Source organism: Silurus aristotelis (assembly GCF_946808225.1).
Source record: "Silurus aristotelis genome assembly, chromosome: 15".
NCBI lineage: Eukaryota > Metazoa > Chordata > Actinopteri > Siluriformes > Siluridae > Silurus > Silurus aristotelis.
The window spans coordinates 22513487-22533909 of NC_139588.1; the positions used below are offsets into that span (position 1 = coordinate 22513487).

The window sequence follows — 20423 nt, forward strand, 5'->3', positions numbered from 1 at the left end:
ACGAGGACACAAAAAAAAAAATCATCTAGTGTTTAATAGATGTATTATTTTTTCACTGTAATAAAGTCGGAGTGCACAGACGGGTCATGGTGACCCGTCTGTGTCTTCTTTAAAGACCTGCCTGATGCGTCCTGACTCCCTACTGTTCCTCTGTTTGGAGTTCTCTTCCACTCTGCAGCTCAGGATGGTTCTACCTGAACAGCCCAAAGATCCATCAGCTTCCTGTGGTGGGTGAAGCTCAAGAACCATGAAGATGGATTTGGACTGTAATTAGTATAAACAGTCTGCTACCATTAATACCTGCTCCATCAGTGAACAGTTGATAACCACAATAATAATGGAACTACAATGAACATAATAAACATTGAGGATGACGATGGGTTCCGTTTTGAGTCTGGTTTCTTCTCATCTCACCTCAGAGAATTTTCTCTCACCATAACCGTCCCTACTGCATTACTCATTAGGGATAAACTCATACGGACTAATTCATATTTTTTATTTATTTCCTTTCTTTTTCAAAGTTCTACCACAGTCCTATAAACTTTCACTTTCACTCTCAGTGTACCTGAACTCCTCCACCTTCTCCACCTCTTCTCCCAGCAACTGCACCCCTCCACTGCCCTCCCTCTCATTCACACACATGTACTCTGTCTTCCTCCTACTGACTTTCATTCCTCTTCTCTCCACTTGTACCTCCACCCCTCCAGGCTCTTCTCCACCTGCTCCCTACTCTCACCACAAATCACAATATCATCCGCAAACATCATAGTCCAGGGAGACTCCTGTCTGACCTCGTCCGTCAACCTGTCCATCACCACTGCAAACAGGAAAGGGCCCAGAGCCGATCCTTGATGCAGTCCAACCTCGAACCAGTCTGTCGTTCCTACTGCACACTTCACTGCTGTCACACTGTCCACTGTTTTTTTTTTTTTTTTTGTCAAAAGACATTTTTATCATCATTAATAACTTCTGCTTATTCCTTCATGTATTTATTTACTTATTCATTTATGTATTTATTATAATGTGCATCATGCCTATTTAAGGAGGTGTGGCAGAATTTGTTATTCTTCATGTCATAAAAACTTATTTTTTTCCGATTTATTAAGGAAGAAAAAAGTTTTTTGGCAGCATTTATACGTCCCATTTAAAGGTCAGTGAAAGGACGCTGTTTTCTCATGCGCCATTTGGGATGAAAAAAAAAGGAGGGAAAAGGAAAAAAAAAAAAGGTAGGGTCACATGGGTCCCATCTATGAGGAGACAGTGCCAAATTTTGGTTGATCAATGTGAGGTGTTCGTGAAGATGAAATAAGCTTGATGTGCAAACAAACAAACAAACCAACATAGCAACCTGGAAAAGTGTGAACGGGGAAAAACTAAAAAACGAAACAAAAATCCCCCCTTCATGCTCCACAGGAAATATAGTAAGGCCACCTCTGCTCTGTGAGGAGAAAAGACGAGAACGCACAGTCAGAGAAAACAGGAAGACGGAGACGAGCAGATGCTATCAGACGAAAAAAAAGTACACACATCCTCATACTTATCTTTCAGTCCTGTCTCCTGTCTCACATATACAACACACACGCGTCTCTTATCCGTTCTGTCCATCACACACACACACACACACACACAGATCCATCTGAGAAAACACGGATGCCATCGTGTCTTCCATAACAGAAGCTTCAAACCCCAACACGCCAAGCAAACTAAATATTCCCATGATCCTCTGCTGCCTGGTTCATCCTGATATCATTCCAGGTAGGAAAATTTTCACACAACAGGACTTTCCTCTACGAAAACACACACACACACACACACACACACACACACACACACACACACACACACACACACACACACACACACACACGTTTCCCATTAATCCATTCACAGGTTTTTATGAATGTATTCACTCTGGTACTCGTTTCTATAGCAACAGCTCATCCTGGTGAAGTTTGTTTTGAACTACTTTCCGGGTTTCTCTCCTTTTTTATTTGCATGAATTGAATGAACAAAAAAAAAAATTAACCAGTGAACATGCTTCGTGGCCAAAGGTATCGGGACACCTGACTTTTCCAAACATGTGTGGTTCTTCCCTTAACAGTTACCACAAAGTTGGAGGCGCACAATTGTACAGGACGTCTTTGGAGCATGACCCAAAACCTGTCCCACCATGACAATGTCCCTGTGCACAAAGCCAGCTCCATGAAGATCTGCTTGCCATGGGTTGGAAGTGTGAGGAAGATCTGCACCCCAGGCCTCCTCTTCTCACCTACATCAGTACCTGACTTTACTAACAGCCTTCTAGCTGAATAAATCTCAGAGATCTCCACATATATCTTGTGGAACATCTTCCCAGAAGAGTGGAGTTTCTTATAACAGTAAATAGACTGTGGAAATGTGGACTGGGATGTTCAAAAAGAAGCACATACCAAACTTATGCTCGGGTGTCCACAAACTTTTGAGATTTGAACTTTTTTTGGTAAAGGAACAGCTCAGCTCAGTTAAAGTCTGGAATTTATTTCCACTTCTCCTGTTCAATACGGACCGAGAGACGCACGTGCACAGCTGGGGGACAAACGCCAGATGTGTGTCCAAACGTGCGTGTGTGTGTGTGTGTGTGTGTGTGTGTGTGATCTGTATTCCAATCATATATATATATAACTTCAGCACCAATGGGAATATCGGGTCTTTCTTCCAAAACTGCACCTTTACAGGTCATACTGGAGTTCACTGTGTGTGTGTGTGTGTGTGTGTGTGTGTGTGTGTGTGTGTGTGTGTGTGTGTGTGTGTAAAGACAGAGACAGACAAGTAAAGTCAAACCTCGAGTGTCTGCATCAAAGTGGGTTTGATGGCATCTTTCATGAGTACAGCCAGAGCTCCAGTTACACCCTACAACAAAATCAGCAAAAACTGAGAATGAAGACTCGTCAAACTCACACACACACACACACACACACACACACACAAAATTCCAATAACATACGAGATCATCAGCTGTTACTGGCTGCCCGGTCCTGCTGCTGCCCACCACCATGCGGCCCAGACGGAGCTTCATATCAGCCAGACCTTCAGTCAGAGCCAGAATCGCCATGATCTCACTCGCCACTGCGATATCGAACTGAGTCTGAGGGAAAAAAACACACACACACGCGCACGCACACACACACACGCATGCACGCACACGCATGTACGCACACGCACACACACACACACACACACACACACACACACACACAAAATACAAAACAGTTGAGTTATAAGAGCTCTGTATATGGAGAAGTTCTCACAAATCACTTCGCCAGATTGGAATGCTTCATCAAATGTTGCTAAACAGTTACAACAAATTCTGTGTTTTATAATTGTATAGACAGTCAGCTTCAGCATTAATGACGCTTCAGCATTTAGTACGTTTCAGCATTCTGAGCGCTTCAGCATTCAGTACGCTTCAGCATTCAGTACGCTTCAGCTTTAAGTACGTTTCAGTATTCAGTGAGTTTCAGTGTTCAGTGCGCTTCAGAATCCTGCATGCTTAAGCATTAAGTTTCGAACATTCAGTCCCCTTCAGCATTCAGTACTCTTCAGCATTCAGTCTGCTTCAGCCTCCTACATGTTTCAACATTCAGTGCATTCAGCATGCTTTAGCTTCCTGTACACCTCAGCATGGGTCACCATTTAGTGAAGCGTTCAGCATTCAGCATGCTTCAGCACCACACACTCTCCAGCACTACACACTCTCCATGCACCACACACTCTCCATGCACCCCACACTCTCCATGCACCACACACACTCCATGCACCACACACTCTCCATGCACCACACACTCTCCATGCACCCCACACACTCCATGCACCACACACACTCCATGCACCACACACACTCCATGCACCACACACACTCCATGCACCACACACTCTCCATGCACCACACACTCTCCATGCACCACACACTCTCCATGCACCACACACTCTCCATGCACCCCACACTCTCCATGCACCCCACACACTCCATGCACCACACACACTCCATGCACCCCACACTCTCCATGCACCACACACTCTCCATGCACCACACACTCTCCATGCACCACACACTCTCCATGCACCCCACACTCTCCATGCACCCCACACTCTCCATGCACCCCACACTCTCCATGCACCCCACACTCTCCATGCACCCCACACTCTCCATGCACCACACACTCTCCATGCACCACACACTCTCCATGCATCACACACTCTCCATGCACCACACACTCTCCATGCACCACACACTCGCCAGTCTCTTGCACACTTCAGTCTTCTATACACTTCAGCATTGTTAGCATACACAACCCTGTTTTTGCACTGATCATCACACACATTGTACACATTTGCAAGTGGGTTGCCATGTCTAATCCCTCATTATTGTACACAGAGAACGGCTTGGTCTTTTTCTTCTGCAGCCAGACTCGGTCCAAACGCAGGACCACCTGGAAATGTAAGAATGATCAAAGTTCAGCGATGGAACGAATTGTTTTGTTCTCAAGAGCGTTAAATGATTCACTAAATGTGTCTTCATCGGACCAAATTAGGAGTTTAAGTTCAAGTCATTTCTGCACGCGCTGATTCTGTCCAAGTGTAATGGAAAGGAAAATACACTCTATTAAACACGCTGTATTTCTACTCAAGGCTCTAGTGTGTGTGTGTGTGTGTGTGTGTGTGTGTGTGTGTGTGTGTGTGTGTGTGTGTGTGTGTGTGTGTGTGTGTGTGTGACTTCAGGGGATAGTCGCTAAATGTAAGTATGTGCTCGGGCCAAAGACAAGTGTTTGCAAGCAAACCGCAGCCCCCGTCGTCCCCTCCCTCCATTTTAAACATTTGCTTTCACTCAGGCTGGTTCCCATTGAGGCGCACACACTGTTTATTTGCGGGTTTTGGCTCAGGGGCCGTTATTCCTGACAGTCGCTGACAAACTGCCAAAGACAGAGCGAGAAAGAGAGCAGGAAGAGAATTCAAGATGTCTCACTAGAAAAGGGAGGAGGAGTGTAGGCGCGGTGTAAAAACACGTACCTGGCGGCTGAGGCCTTTCTCCGTGTTCGCCTGGCCGACCGTGATCTTCCTCAGGAAGCGATCGTTGGTGTCCACCACTGCGCAGACGAGACGTGAAGGAAAAAAAAAACAAGTTTTACTGTAATAATCGACATAATGCTGGAGAGCTACTGTGCATCTTTGGTGGTCACGTTTGGGAGATGTTTAGCCATCTAGGACGATGAAGTCAATGATTTCTTCATTGTTCAAATCATCCAATATCCAAATAATTGATCAGAGCCTGTCAAAGGTTTGGAGACACCTAGTCTTTATGATTTTTTTAAAACAGACGTATGTTGCTTTTGATTATATACAACAAACGTGGAAGAAAGTTCTGTGGAGTCCAAATCTGACATTTTTGTCTCTAACAGGAGAGAAGATGTGATCAGACTCCCTCACCCCCACATGGCTTATTCCGAAAAATGAAAGGAACCCTGAACCAACATGGCAACCGTTCCATACTTCAACATCATGCAATTCCGTCTGGACTGCAGGTCATTGGAACCGCACAAGACGATGATATGTACAGAACCATGTGTGAAAAGATTTCATGAATATGCAAATCAGAATGTTCCTAACTCCTCCAACATGCCCCACCCCTTCTGCAGGTCATACTGCAGTGGTCCTGCTATGTAGTTGTCTGCTGGTGCTGCAGCATCTCTACTGCAGTCAGGAAGAGATCAGGAAGGTCAGCTCAGTCCTGATGATTCCCAAGGACACATTACAGGAGGTGGACAAAAGGAGGATGGTAGATAAGCTGTCATCATTGCTGGAGAACATCTCTCACCCCCTGTATGAAACAGTTTCATCTCTGAGCAGAAGATCGGAGGTATTTTCTTCCTGCTGCCAACAGACTTTCCAATCAGAGCTGCTTCCAGTGAACCAGTCACCATAATGCACACTGTTACCACCTTTTTTTCAAACTCAGCAATAACAACATTTAAACTGTGCAATATTTCTTAGTGCAATTTGTTTTTTTTTTGATAGTGTAATGACAATTATTGGTTTTTTTTTATTTATTAATAATTAGTAAATAAATATTAATAATATTAATAAATATTAATATTAATAGAGGAGGGACATGGGGTATATCATTAGGAGCATGCTGAGGATGGAGACACCAGGAAGGAGGAAAAAAGAAAGACTAAGGAGGAGGTTTATGGATGTGGTGAGGGAAGACATGCAGGTAGTTGGTGTGAAAGAGGCAGATGTAGAGGACAGGAGGGGTATGGAGACGGATGATCCGCTGTGGCGCCCCCTAATGGGAGACGGCGAAAAAAAAAAAGAAGATACTTTACTGTATATATTTGTACCGTCTCTGCTTAATAGTTGCACATTTTTCTTGTTGCTGCTGTAACGCCACTGTGGGACGATTAAAAGTACATCTTATCTCATAATCTTTTCCCATCGACCTCAATTTGAATATTAACACCTGACTACTTATGTTATCACTCTGTAAATGAAATAACTTTCATTTAAATTAAAATTTCATTTTTGATGAAAATCTAAAACTATTTACACTACAGATTTCATGAATATGCAAATGAAGCACCACCCCTTCCACAAGTTAAGAGAGTCATAATTAACTTAATTTGCATATACATTTTTATTCATTTTTTTTGTTAAGTGCTTTTGAATTTGTGAAATCTATCATGGAACGACCTGCCCAATCACCACACCTACATCATATTCAACTGCTCTGGGATGAACAAGAAAATCTCCATCTAGTGAAGAACGACTTCGGCGAGTTTTCCAAAAGGGACGTCGAAGTATTTCAGCTGAACGTTCGGAGAAACGAACTGTCCGGATGCCGAGAGCGTGTAAAGCTGCTCTTCGTGCTAAGGGAGGATTTTACAATGCAAATAAAGTGGAACATCTGGACATTTATAGATTTATACTGTTACACTGCTGGATTTGTTGCATAGAAACAAAAGGAACATGCATGTCTTTCTCAAAAACCATAAACGATCAGTTGTTTCCAAAGTTTTTTACTTTGCCACTGTAACTGTCAAGGTGGCTAAGCAGATAAACACTTCCTCATGATGTTACACTGTCCGGTGGAGCAGCAAGAGTTTGAAGAGAAGACGTGTTTTGCAAACTTCACACATTCATCTCAAGTAAACTGGTGGGTAAAAACATGTGAGATCAAACTGGATAGTAAATGAGGGGGTTAAAAATATATATATAATGTAAAAATATCTCACTACTGCACTTTAATGACCATAAAGACGATTGGCTGTGAAGGGGCGGGACTTATGGGAGCGCAATACAGCTGGTGTATTGAGATGTACAGGCTGCGTCCTTCACATTTTCAGTACTGTTACATTGTCTAAAAGAAAGAAACCATTAAAATGGAAATCTTGAACCTTGGATTAAGGGCGTTTTTCTGTACAGAAAGTTGCTTCCATGGTAAATCACACATCACGAATAGGAGTAAAAACCCAGAAGTTTTTCCTTTACATCAGGAATTAATACTGAAAGACTTGCAGACTAAGCATTTAACAATCCTGGGTGTAGCGTTAGAGAGGGAACGACGCCACAGCTGGAGGAATGTAACAGCCAACACTCACCACCACACCATATATTGTGTGTTTTTCCATTTCAGAACAACTTTGTTATGTGTTTTGTGTTATATATGATAGTATATATTATCTAATGTTATGCTTAGTATGTTCTATTACAGTATATCACATTAAATTATGCTGTTATATTATATTAGGTTGTTCTTCTTCCCGGCTGCTCCCATTAGGGGGCGCTACAGCGAATCATCCGTCTCCATTCCCCCCTGTCCTCTACATCTGCCTCTTTCAACCCAACTACCTGCATGTCTTCCTTCACCACGTCCATAAACCTCCTCCTTGGTCGTCCTCTTTTCCTCCTTCCTGGTGGCTCCATCCTCAGCATTCTTCTACAGAAATACCCCATGTCCCTCCTCTGCACATGTCCAAACCATCTCAATCACACTTCTTTCACTTTGTCCCCAAAACGTCCTACATGCACTGTCCCTCTAATAAACTTATTTCTAATCCTGTCCATCCTCGTCACTCCCAACGAACATCTCAACATCTTCTATTATGTAATGTTACAATACAATACAATACAATACAATATATCTTCTCTGTTCTGGCACCGAGGTAGTGAAATGAACTTCCTCCAGATGTCCGAACAGCGCATTCCCTGGCTATCTTCAAGCGACGGTTGAAGACCTTCCTTTACCTAAAACACTGAACATTTACCAAGTTTGCTTTGTTTAAAAAAAAAAAAAACTAAAATCAACAGAGTCGTAGTCTGATTTATCTGAAGTTTGTAATCTAGCGTTCCAGTGTAGATGCTAAATGCCACTGTTGTGTTGTGTTGTACCATAAACCTCCTCCTTGGCTTCTTCTTTTCCCTCTGCATAGAAGCTCCATCCCCAACGATCTACTACTGATATACCTCCGGCCCCTCCACACATGACCAAACAATCTCTCTCGAATCGTCTCCAAAACGTCCCACCTGCACGCTCAATCTAATAAACTCATTTCTAATCCTGTCCATCCTCGTCCCCCTCCTGACGAACATCTTAGCATCTTCAACTCTGCCACCTCCAGCTCCTGTCTTTTTTTTTCTTTTTTCCACACTTCTCTAACAGACCCTTCCATTGCTCTGCCACTTAGCTGCCCTCCCTCTCATTCACCCACATGTATTCTGTCTTTAAAATAATACTAATGAGCACATTAATAAAGACCCGATTGGCAGGGATCAAAATGAATTCCGGAGCGCTGTGGTATACGCCAGGTGCAACAGGAGGTCCCTAGTGCAACCGTGTCCTCACATAAACCGAGCGGACGTCGTGACAGATGTAGCGATTCTGCACGTGTTTCCCATTATCCCCTTTAAATAAAACAAAACAAAATTATTAACGTTTTCATAAAAGCAGGAACTTGGAGGCTTTAGGGAAAATTCTTTTAAGAACCAAAATCACCTGGACTCTTCTGTTGAGCCCAAAATTCTGGGGAAAGGGAATCCGCGTTAATCTGTTCTCATAGAGCTGGAAACAATCTGGTAAAGCTCAAAGCTCTCCTGAGGAAAGCGAAAGGATTTGAGGCCACTTCAAGCTCTACTCTTCAGTTCTATACAATACACAACAGGGGCTCATTGGAAGAGGAAAAGGCGGGGGGGTATTGCCCTGGTATTCGGGTACAAAGCAGGAAAGAATGATGAAAGAACATTCCAACATCCGTACATACAGAAGCAGCAAGTGCAGACATGTAGACTCTGACCTTGAACATCTGATTTCCACTAGAAATTGTGAGATTATTGGGATCCCTCTGTCAGGTCCGTGTATAATATTCAAATGACGTTTTATGAGGACGTCATTTTTTTCTTTTTACTGTGTTAACCCTTTTTACAGGGTATGATGTAAAACAAATCACTTTTAGGACGTTGGTGTTCTGATCAGAAGATGGTGATTAAAAAATCCCAGCACCACCAAGCTGCCACTACTGGGCCCTTAAACAAGACCCTTAACTGCTCACTTGTATAAATGAAATAATTGTAAGTCAAATGCCATAAACGTAATTTAGTTTCATTCAAAATTAAGATCTTCCTACATAAAAAAAGAAAGAAATACTTAAACTATCAAAAAGACTTAGCAAAATAAGTGACCGTTCCTACCTCTTTGCCAAGTGACCTTCGCAGGGTCAAGGTCGAGCCGGACAAAGGCGTTGATCTCCTCAGCCGTGAGAGTGCCAGGGTCGGATTTGTTGATTCCAAGACGCTGGGATAATGAAAGAAAAGAGAACAAAAGGGGTGTTAGTAATATATGTAGAACCAGAATGAAGAAATAGTTCTGTTATACAAAAACAAAATGTCCCCACAATACTGTTGAACTGTTTTCACAGTGTTTCAGGGAGCAACCTGAGAGGATTCAGTAAAAACACACAGAGAACTGAGAGATTTCAAGCACCAGGCGACAGTTCGATTGAAGGACCACAAGATGATTTGTTTAAAGTATTATGAGTGGAATAAAGAACCGTGAGAGGATTTGGTTAAATTATTCAAACTCAAAATGCACTAAAAGACTTTACTGTAGAATTTTCTCAGGACACACACCTGTGTTGTATTATGAGAAATTACTGTATACCCTGTTTTTTTCTCTCACTCCTGATCTCCACCTCACGTTTTTCTGAAAACTGTTTTAATCTCAGCTCAGTCGAAGTAAACTCTGGGTTCCCGTGTATTTTTCTAAGCCTCTTATCCATGTAATCGACCTCATAAAAAGAAATACCTCTAAGAAAAGAGTGAAAGACAAAGTGAACAGGACACGAGCAAACGGAGAGAGCATTGGTGTGGAGCAGGTCCTCGTAACTGGAGTTGTGTTATCAGGACCTCTAGTGTACGAGCAGAGTATGGCACTTATTAAATGCTCTCTGAAAATAAAAATAAAAGCTTTGGAATACATTTAATGAGTGTTGAAGGTGCCTGGGGCCTTTAAACAAGCTATAGATTCTTTAGTATACCTCAATGGGATATTTAGGGTCATTATTTACCTCAGGCAAGAATTGATTTGGACCTGGAAAATCCTCATTTGCATTCAAAACCTGGGATAAAACCTGAAAAACTCAGTAACAGTTGCTACTATTGATGCTTGTGTGTACTCTACAGCTTCTACATCCATCTAGTCAAACTCAAATTAAATAACAGACAAATCTGTGTACATATTAGTTGTTTTTATTTACATGCTAATCGTCATGCTAGCTTTAATGGCAAATCAGCAAAGTTAGCTAACTACTAGATATGCACACTCAAAGGCAACAAGGATTTCTTGGAATTCCTTCCAAGCTTTATTTTATTTACTAACTATAGATAAGTACCAAAGTTGTGAATCGGGAGAAAAGACCTGTTGGGCCACATGTGGGCGTGATCCATGGATTTGTCACTTTACAGTGTAATACCTAATATACCTGTATACCTAATTTGATTAAAATGGGGGGTGTCCCATTTTAAACATTGCTGGAAATCGTGGATTCTTGTACTACGAAGCCATGCTGTTGTATTACAGTAGGCGGTGTAACATTTTCTTGCTGGAAGGCCTTCCTTGCGGGAAGATGTCTGGATATCAGCATAGTTTGCTCTAAAACCTGAATATACATTTCAGTATTGATGGAGCCTTTCCAAATGTACAATCTGCTCATTCCACATACACAATGCACTCCTGTACCACCAGAGATGCCAGATGATCCCTCTCCTCTTTAGTCCAGAGAACCGCATCCATGATTTCCAAGGAAAAAATAATTTGATTCGTCTGATGACAGCACAGTTTCTACTTGGTCTCAGTCATTTTAAAGGAGCTTTGGCCCAGAGATGACGATTGTGTTACTGGATCATGTTCACGCATGCCTTCTTCTTTGCAGAGTACAGATTTATTCTGCATTGGGCATGGTCAGAGGATTGTGTTGTATGGATTTTGGATTTTTCAGTTTACAGAGCTGTCGCTGAAATTGTAGCTCGGTATTTGCCACATACAGAAAAAACAAATGGTCACAGGGTTAAAATGTCACTATCCTGTATCGCACAGAGGAGAACGGCTTCCTTTCTGAGTCTCTGGCCTTGTCACTTTCTTTCATTTGGGATCTAATTCTACATCTGGATTTCTGGTAAAGCTGTTTGGGTTGTTTCGTGATGTAAAGTTTGGGGGGGGGGGGGTTGAGAAAATGAACTAGAGAACAAAATCAGGTGAATGTGAAGAGGTCAGTGATCGTAAATGGTGATAGAAAGGATTAAGAAAGAGGGATAAAGGATCAAAGTGCAAATGAACAGAAAAAAATGTATGGATTGTGAAAGTGAAGTGTCCGACAGGACTGTGGATTTACCTTCAGACGGCCAAGCTGAATAGCAGAGAAATGTCTCACTCCATTAACTGAAGGAACGAGTCTGTTATACAGGGCCTAAAAGAAAGAGACAGGGTTGGAGAGAAAGATAGAGAGGGGTGTGTCCTGAGAGTCACATAAGATATAGATTAACATGGCAGAGGTAGAGCTGCACCTCTGGATTTATTGACACTTTTTTTTTTTTTTTTTTTTGCAGTACAAAGGCGTGTTTGTGAAAGAAACGTTAGAAGTCAGAAGGCATTTAAGTAATATGATGATTTGCTGTCTGTCTGAACCAAAGAAATAAAAACGTACCATACCAGATACATAGTCTCATTGAGTTGAATCAAATGGAAATCGGATCGCACTGCAACGAATTAGGGGGGAATCGTATCGTATCACATCGGTAGCTGCTTCGTTTGTATCTTTAATTTGCGAAACGTAAAATTTTTTTTTGCTTATTCAGCACAAGCGCATTAATACAAATGTGCAAATCGCAGCTGCAATATCATCAAAGCTGCTGACCACGAAATGCAACCAATCAAAATTCAGAATCCAAAAGCGCTGTAGTGAAACGCTAGCCAAATTAGTCTATCGACTATGCATGAGGTAAAACTGCTCAAGTGCTACAACGTTCAAGAATCACTTAGACATGAAGTGCCCTTTCAGAGATCAGACATCTTTACACAGAGTTTCAGTGATAAGTGGCATGATCTTTGTAAATGTCTTGAGCTACATGCTACATGATTACCTTATCAGATTGGGTGGCTTCGTGTAGGATTCTCGCGTCCACGGCTGCTGCGACCAGATTATTAGCGGCTGTTATGGCGTGAATGTCACCGGTCAGGTGGAGATTAAACTGAGGAGAGAGAAACACATTTGGATTTAGCTTTATGTTCACCTTAAAAAAATGGTCAAAAGTATTAAAAAAAAAAAAGTATCGATCAAAGTATTTGACAAATATATTAAAGCTACAGAGTCTGTAAAGAGTATAGAAATGGTCTTTGAGACCCCTGGATATCACTTCTGTTTCTTTGCAACAAACTCAGTAAAAAAACACACAAGAACTGGACTGTGAATGAGTGGAAGAACAGAAGAACTTGTGAAAGGCAGACAACAGGAGAGAAGATGTGGTTCCCTCACCCCCACAGTCACACATGGAGGTGGAAGTTTAACGGTTTGGGGTTGTTTTGGAGCAGAGAAGGTTGGAGACTTATTCTGGAAAGTGAAAGTAATCCTGATCTATCATATCTCCCATTCTGTACATTAACACCATGCGATTCCGTCTGAACTGCGGCTCTTTGGAACTGACTTCACCGTACAGCAAGATGATGAGCTGAAGCGACGAATACATCAGCGTTTTATTTAGAGAGCAAACAGTGGTCTGGTGTGTCATCTATCATGGAATGACCTGCCCAGGCACTGCACCTAAATCCTATTGAACTGCTCTGGGATGAACAAGAAAACTCCAGCTAGAGAACGACATCTTGGCAATTTAACAAGAGGCGCGGCAAAGAGTTTCAGCTGAACGTTTGGAGAAACGAACCGTCCAGATGCTGAGAGCGTGTAAAGCTGTTGTTCATGCAAATGGAGGATTTGGAACATCTGAACATTTAAAGATTACCGAGTTTGTTGCATAGAATCAAAAGGAACATGCATGTGACTCTTAAAAACCACACAAGAACTCAATGATATACTTTATATGTATTCAAATTAAAGTGGGTGTGGCTTCAATTCTCTTATAAATAATGAAACATGCCAACTTGGTTCATTTTTTTCCGATTCCTCAGAGACATGTGAAGCCAATAACAGCACATTTTTTAAACTGAAAATCTCTCATTGATGCCATTTTTCTTTCTGGGTGCCAGTGAAAACAGTGACCTCAGGGGTTGAAATAGTTATGCTAATTGCACTGAACCTGGTGAGACTCTCTAAGGGTTCCCTGTGGTTTTCTCCTTTTTTGTCTAGCCATCAAGGCCTGCCAACTAAACGCCTGTAAAACTACAATGCATGTCTCCGCTAGATATTCTTAATGACTACAGCATGACTGATGCGCTCGTCTGCAATAAAGTATCATGTTTTTCATACTGAATTCTCATTTGTCTGCTCTGCAAAATTCCCAACAAATGCAATGAGGAATCTGTTATAATTCAATTAATTTACATTTGTATAGAGTTTTTAACAACAGACAATGTTTCAAAGCAGCTTTACAGTAGAGATAAGTGTCTACACACTGGGTAAGATCCTTTAAGAAACTGGATTTTGTGTATGAAGGTGGGTGAAGACTGAAACCTAAAAAGAAGACACCAGAATCTGTGCACTTAATTGCAATTAAATAAAAATATTTATCTTCTCTGATATTGCATGCTTGCGTCTTTAACAAATAGAACATCAGGAAATTACTGCACAATCCAACATACTTGAGTTTCATATCAGATTTTTTTTTTTAAAGCTTTTTAGAACATAGGCTATATTGCCAAAAGTATTGGGACGCCTGACTTGTGTATAAGACGTCATTGAATAGTGTGCAATTTTTCCCCCTACTGGAACCGGTTTGAACCTGTGCACAAACCAGCTTAATGAAGATCCGCGTTACATGGGTTAGAGAGAAAGATCTCCTGCTTTAAAGCTACTATTGAACACCTTTAGGGTGACTGTAAATGCTGACTGCACAAAATCTACTGGAACATCTGACACTCCATGAAATATACAGTATACTAACAAGTTATTACATATTTTTTTATATGTAACAGATCTGTTGTATTTAAAGATTTATTTTGGAGTCGCTTGGATCTCATGAGTTTGACATGCAATTTTGTTTAATAGGGAAATTTTAGGGTTGGTGATGTAATATAGTTTTCAAATATTGCAGGTAGTATCCATGTTTAGTCACATTGTGTTTAAGAATTTTTAAATGTATGTGTGTGTGTGTGTGTGTGTGTGTGTGTGTGTGTGTGTGTGTGTGTGTGTGTGTGTGTAGGCAGACTGAAGATTTCTCACCTCCTCCATGGGGATGACCTGAGCGTATCCCCCACCTGCTGCTCCACCTAGACAGGGATTTATATATATATATATATATATATATATATATATATATATATATATATATATATATATATATATATATATAGTATATACATACACACATACAGTGTATCTGGAAAGTATTTATAGAGCTTCCTAAAAACTCTACAAACGATACACCATAATGACAACATGTAAGAAGTTGTATAATGTAAAAAAAAAAAAAAAAAAAAAAAAAAAAAAAGAGAAAAAAAAAAATCATATGTACATAAATATTCAGTCTTTGCTCAATACTTTGTTGAAGCATTTTGGCACCATTTACAGCCTCAACACCTATTTTTGGGCAGTTTCTTTCAATTTTCTCTGCAGAACCTCTCGAGCTCCATCAAATTGGATGGGGAGCATCAGTGCACAGCCATTTTCAGATCTCTTCAAAGATGTTCATTCAGGTTCAAGTCTGGGCCACTCGAGGACATTCACAGAGTCGACCTGTATACACTTCTTCGTTATCTTGGGTTGTTGTCCTGTTGGAAGATGAACCATCTACATTGCTGCATTTATCTTTCCCTCAATCCTGACCAGTCTCCCAGTTCCTGCTGCTGAAAAACATCCCCATAGCATGATGCTGCCACCACCATGCTTCACTGTAGAGATAGTATTGGCCAGGTGATGAGCGATGACTGGTTTCCATTAGACATGATGCTTGGAATTTAGGCTCAAAGAGTTCAATCTTTGTTTCTGATGATCTGAGGGTACTTCTGGTGCCTTTTGACAAACTTCAGGTGGGCTGTCATGTGCCTTTTACTGAGGAGTGGCTTCCGTCTGGACACTCTACCATACAGGCGTGATTGGTGGAGTACTGCAGAGATGGTTGTTCTTGTGAAAGGTTCTACTCTCTCCACAGAGAAATGCTGGAGCTTTTTCCATGTGACCATTGGGTTCTTCGTCACCTCTCTGACTTAGGACCTTCTCTACCAATCTCTCAGTTTGATCGGGCACTAGGAAGAGTCCTGGTGGTTCCAATCTTCTTCCATTTTTAGATGATTGAGGTCACTGTGCTCACTTGGACCTTCAATGCTGCAGAATCTTTTCTGTCTTCTTCCCCAGATCTGTTCCTCAATACAATCCTGTCTCAGAGGTCTACAGACAGTTCCTTGGACTTCATGGCTGTGTTTGTGCTCTGACATTCACTGTTAACTGTGGGACCTTCTACAGACAAGTGTGTGTCTTTCCAAATCATGTCCAATCAGCGGAATTGACCACAGGTGGACTCCAATCACGTTGTAGAAACATCTCAAGGATGATCAGTGGAAACAGGATGCACCTGAGCTAAATTTTGAGTGTCATGGTAAAAACACGATTTTTGTTTTGTTTTTAATTTTTAATAAATTTGCTAAATTTCAAAATACATTTATTTCACATTGTCATTATGGGATTTTGTTTGTAGAATTTTGAGGAAAATAAAAAATTTATCCATTTTGGATAAAAAATGTGGAAAAGGTAAAGCTCTGTGAATCCTGACAATTCCACATATCGAGGAAGTGAGAAAATGGAGGATAAAAGGAATGAAGGGATGAATGAAGTAAGTAGAACATATCTTTAGAAAATTAAATATTAAATGTAAAACACACACACACACACACACACACACACACACACGCACACCAATAAGTATAATAAAATAAAAATCTATTGCATTTATTTGTTATGGTTCAAATGTTAATTCAAATTCATTAAAAATTCTAATGTTAGCATTCAAATGTAAAAAATTATTCTATTTTTCATTTTATAAAATAAATGATAAAATATTATATTATATATTATTGAACCATGCAGGCATTTAATTTAAAATTGTTTTAAAATAGTAAACTGTTGAATTGTTAATCATCACAAATGTTAATAATAATAATAAAAAACTGCGTTAATAAAAAATTACAAGCAATTTTGAGTTTTGCATTTCGTCCCTCAAAGTGTACCGGAGGCAAATAGACAAAAACAGATAGACAATTACAAAGAAACACACACACACACACACACACACACACACACACACAAACCTTTGACTCCGAAGGTAGGACCCTGAGACGGCTGTCTGAGACAGGCGAATGAGTTGAGTTTGAGATGAGCCGAGAGAGCCTGGACCAATCCGATAGTCACTGTGCTCTTCCCTTCACCCAGAGGAGTCGGGGTGATGCTATAACACACACACACACACACACACACACACACACACACATTTATCAACAACTGTCCTTATGATGTCTTCTTGGGGAACAGGCTCACTAAGCTTCTCCTCTAAACAAACGTCAAATATTTTCTGACCTGAAACTGAGGGATAATATACTTTAATATACTCCACACCCAGAAATTGGGGATTGCAGACCGCACCTTTAATATACTCCACACCCAAAAATTGGGGATTGCAGACCGCACCTTTAATATACTCCACACCCAAAAATTGGGGATTGCAGACCGCACCTTTAATATACTCCACACCCAAAAATTGGGAAATGCAGACCGCACGTTTAATATACTCCACACCCAAAAATTGGGAAATGCAGACCGCACCTTTAATATACTCCACACCCAAAAATTGGGAAATGCAGACCGCACCTTTAATATACTCCACACCCAAAAATTGGGAAATGCAGACCGCACCTTTAATATACTCCACACCCAAAATTTGGAGATTGCAGACCGCACCTTTAATATACTCCACACCCAAAAATTGGAGATTGCAGACCGCACCTTTAATATACTCCACACCCAAAATTTGGAATTGCAGACCGCAATATATTTCATACCAAAAAAAAATTAATAAAGCAGCCTCACCCTGCCACGAGGACATATTTGCCATTAGGTTGCTGCTGCAGGCGTTTCAATACCGAGAGCTGAACTTTGGCTTTGGAGCGGCCGTACGCCTCCAACTCTTCCGGCAACAAGCCGATTTCCTCCGCCAGCTGCGCTATGGGCTTCGGAGCTTGAGCTCGGGAGATGTCAATGTCACTGTGGACACAACAAACACAACAGCCTTATGAATCTTGATACACACACACACACACACACACACACACACACACACACACACACACACACACACACACACACACAAGGTTTCTTTGGCATCTTCTTTTTGAAAGTGTGTGGAAACAACATCGTGCAATTTACTGCACTGGGATTAGACGAGGCGTTGGAATGAACAGAGGGACATGTTATGGGCTTTTCTCTTCTCCAACCTGGGCACTGGAGACAGGGGCTGGAGCTTGAGGGGGCGGAGCATCCACGGCTGATACTGCTGAGATTCCACCCACCTTCCACTGCTTCTTACTACGTTCTGTTCAGACAAACCCAAAGAAGTTAAACATTAAACACGAATCATTGTATTTATTAGTTTTGACATTATCCTGAGAGATTATGACTGGCTAAATAAGAGAAACTGCAGACTACAGCTTTAATATAGGTGTAAAGAGAGATACACCCTTAATACAGATTCAATGAAGGAATTGCTGACTGCTCCTTTAATATGCATCCGAGAAGGAATTACAGACTACCCCTTTAATTTAGATTTTGAAATAAGGAAATTTCAGACTGCACCTTAAAAATAAATCCGAAAACGTAAGAATTGCAGGCCACGCTTTTAACGTGCATACAAAATGGAATTGCAGACTGCACCTTTAATATGCAACCAAAAAATAGGAAATGCAGACTGCACCTTTTAAATATACCAAAAACATGATTTTTTTCAGACCAATCAATTTCTCTAGAAACTGAAATGACAGCAACAACCAGCAGGTGGCGTCTAACCTGCATCCTGAGAGCTGCACTTATGGATCTGATATCTGGCCAGGATTCAGCCTCCAGCTTCTTCTCATGGGCTAAGAACGCTGTGAGATAAAGCAGAGAACATTTGTAATATTATACAACAACACTATTGGATTAGGATTCAACACACACACACACACACACACACACACACACACACACACACACACACACACACACACACACACACACACACACACACACACAGCATAAGGAAAACATTTAATCAATTTTTAAAAAATGTGACTTTATGGATTTTTTTTTAATGACATGTAGAATTATACTATATGGTCAAAAGTTTGTGGACACCTGACCATAAGATTGAAATGTGTTTTTTTTTTTAACATTCCATTCCACACTTAGTCTCCATTTGGTCTTACAATAACCTCCACTCTTCCGGCAAGATGTTCCACTAAATCTTGGTGGAGATTTATAGAGATTCACTCAGCCACAGGGACGTTACTGAAGTCAGGTACTGATGTAAAGACGATTAATGCAATTGTGTGCCTCCAACTGACCAGGTGTCCCAATACTTTTGGGCTCATATTGTATGTTTTACATCTTTACATATTTTGAAAGAATGAGAATGATAAAGCATCAATCATAAAAACTGAAAACTTGAGCGAGACGAAAGAGTGAGAAGTTTAAGAGAAAAGACTGAGAAAAGAATGAAAAGAAATAAGCATGAGGCAGAACAGTTGAGAGCATGAGCAAAAAAATAAGGGAAGAAAAAACATGAAGAGAAGAAAAAGAACATGAAAACATGTTTGAAGTGTGCGAGACAAGCATGAGAATAGTGTCATAGGAAAGACTGAGAAAAGTCTGAGATGTGAGACGAGAGTGAAAATGTGGGCCAATGAGAAGAGGAGGGAAAAAAATGTGTGGAGAAAAGTGTGAGATAAATAATTAAAATAAGCAGAAGAACGTGGGAAATTGTTTAATGAGTCAAAGAGTGAGAAGACCGTGAGACAAACGTGAAAAGAGTAGGACAAAAGATGAGCATAGAGTAAAGATAGAGAAAAAATACAGTGAGACGAGAGTGAGATGAGAGTGACAGAAAAGAGTGAGGAGAGTAAAAAGAAATAATGGATGAGAAAAGTATGAGCAAAGAGTGAGAATAGAGTTATAATGCAGTAAGATGAGCATGAAAAATTGTGATAAGAGAGTGAGACGAGTGTAAAAGGTGAAACGGAGGGAAATGAGTGTAAGACATCAAAGGAAGGGTATGAGCAAAAAAAGAAACGTTGAAAACAGATTGAAAAAAGATTGAGAAAAGCATGAGCATAAAGTGAGACTCGAGTAGGATTACAGTGAGACGAGCATGAAAAATTGAGAAAAGTGTGACTAGAGTGAGAAGAGTGAAAAGAAATGATGATTAAGAAAAGCAGAGAGAGAGAGAGAACAGAGTAAGAATACAGGGAAACGAGTGTGAGACAATACAGGATGGACATGAGCACAAAAACATAAAAAGAAGAACATGAGGAAGAGTGAGAAGAGCCAGACAAAAGATTGAGAAAAGCATGAGCATGAGACTAGAGAAAGAATACAGTGAGAAGAGAGTGAGAAGACAGAGTGAGACAGAAACGAGTAAGGAAAGTGAAAAGACATGAGTGATGATTGAAAACATGAGGAGAAAGAAACGAGACAGAAAATAATGTGAAA

General features: G+C 40.8%; 1 protein-coding gene across 1 annotated transcript in view; it reads right to left on the reverse strand.

The window, feature by feature from the left end:
• mthfd1l (methylenetetrahydrofolate dehydrogenase (NADP+ dependent) 1 like) overlaps positions 1-20423 on the reverse strand; it is a 48418-nt gene that overhangs the window by 22057 nt on the left and 5938 nt on the right. The window contains exons 9-19 of the mRNA XM_083562598.1: positions 18744-18823; positions 18176-18273; positions 17772-17945; positions 16997-17133; positions 14916-14962; positions 12667-12774; positions 11919-11993; positions 9721-9823; positions 5047-5123; positions 2984-3124; positions 2821-2889 (exon numbers count right to left, since the gene is read on the reverse strand). Coding sequence (XP_083418724.1) covers positions 2821-2889; positions 2984-3124; positions 5047-5123; positions 9721-9823; positions 11919-11993; positions 12667-12774; positions 14916-14962; positions 16997-17133; positions 17772-17945; positions 18176-18273; positions 18744-18823 — 1109 coding nt within the window. The remainder of the gene's footprint in view (positions 1-2820; positions 2890-2983; positions 3125-5046; positions 5124-9720; positions 9824-11918; positions 11994-12666; positions 12775-14915; positions 14963-16996; positions 17134-17771; positions 17946-18175; positions 18274-18743; positions 18824-20423) is intronic.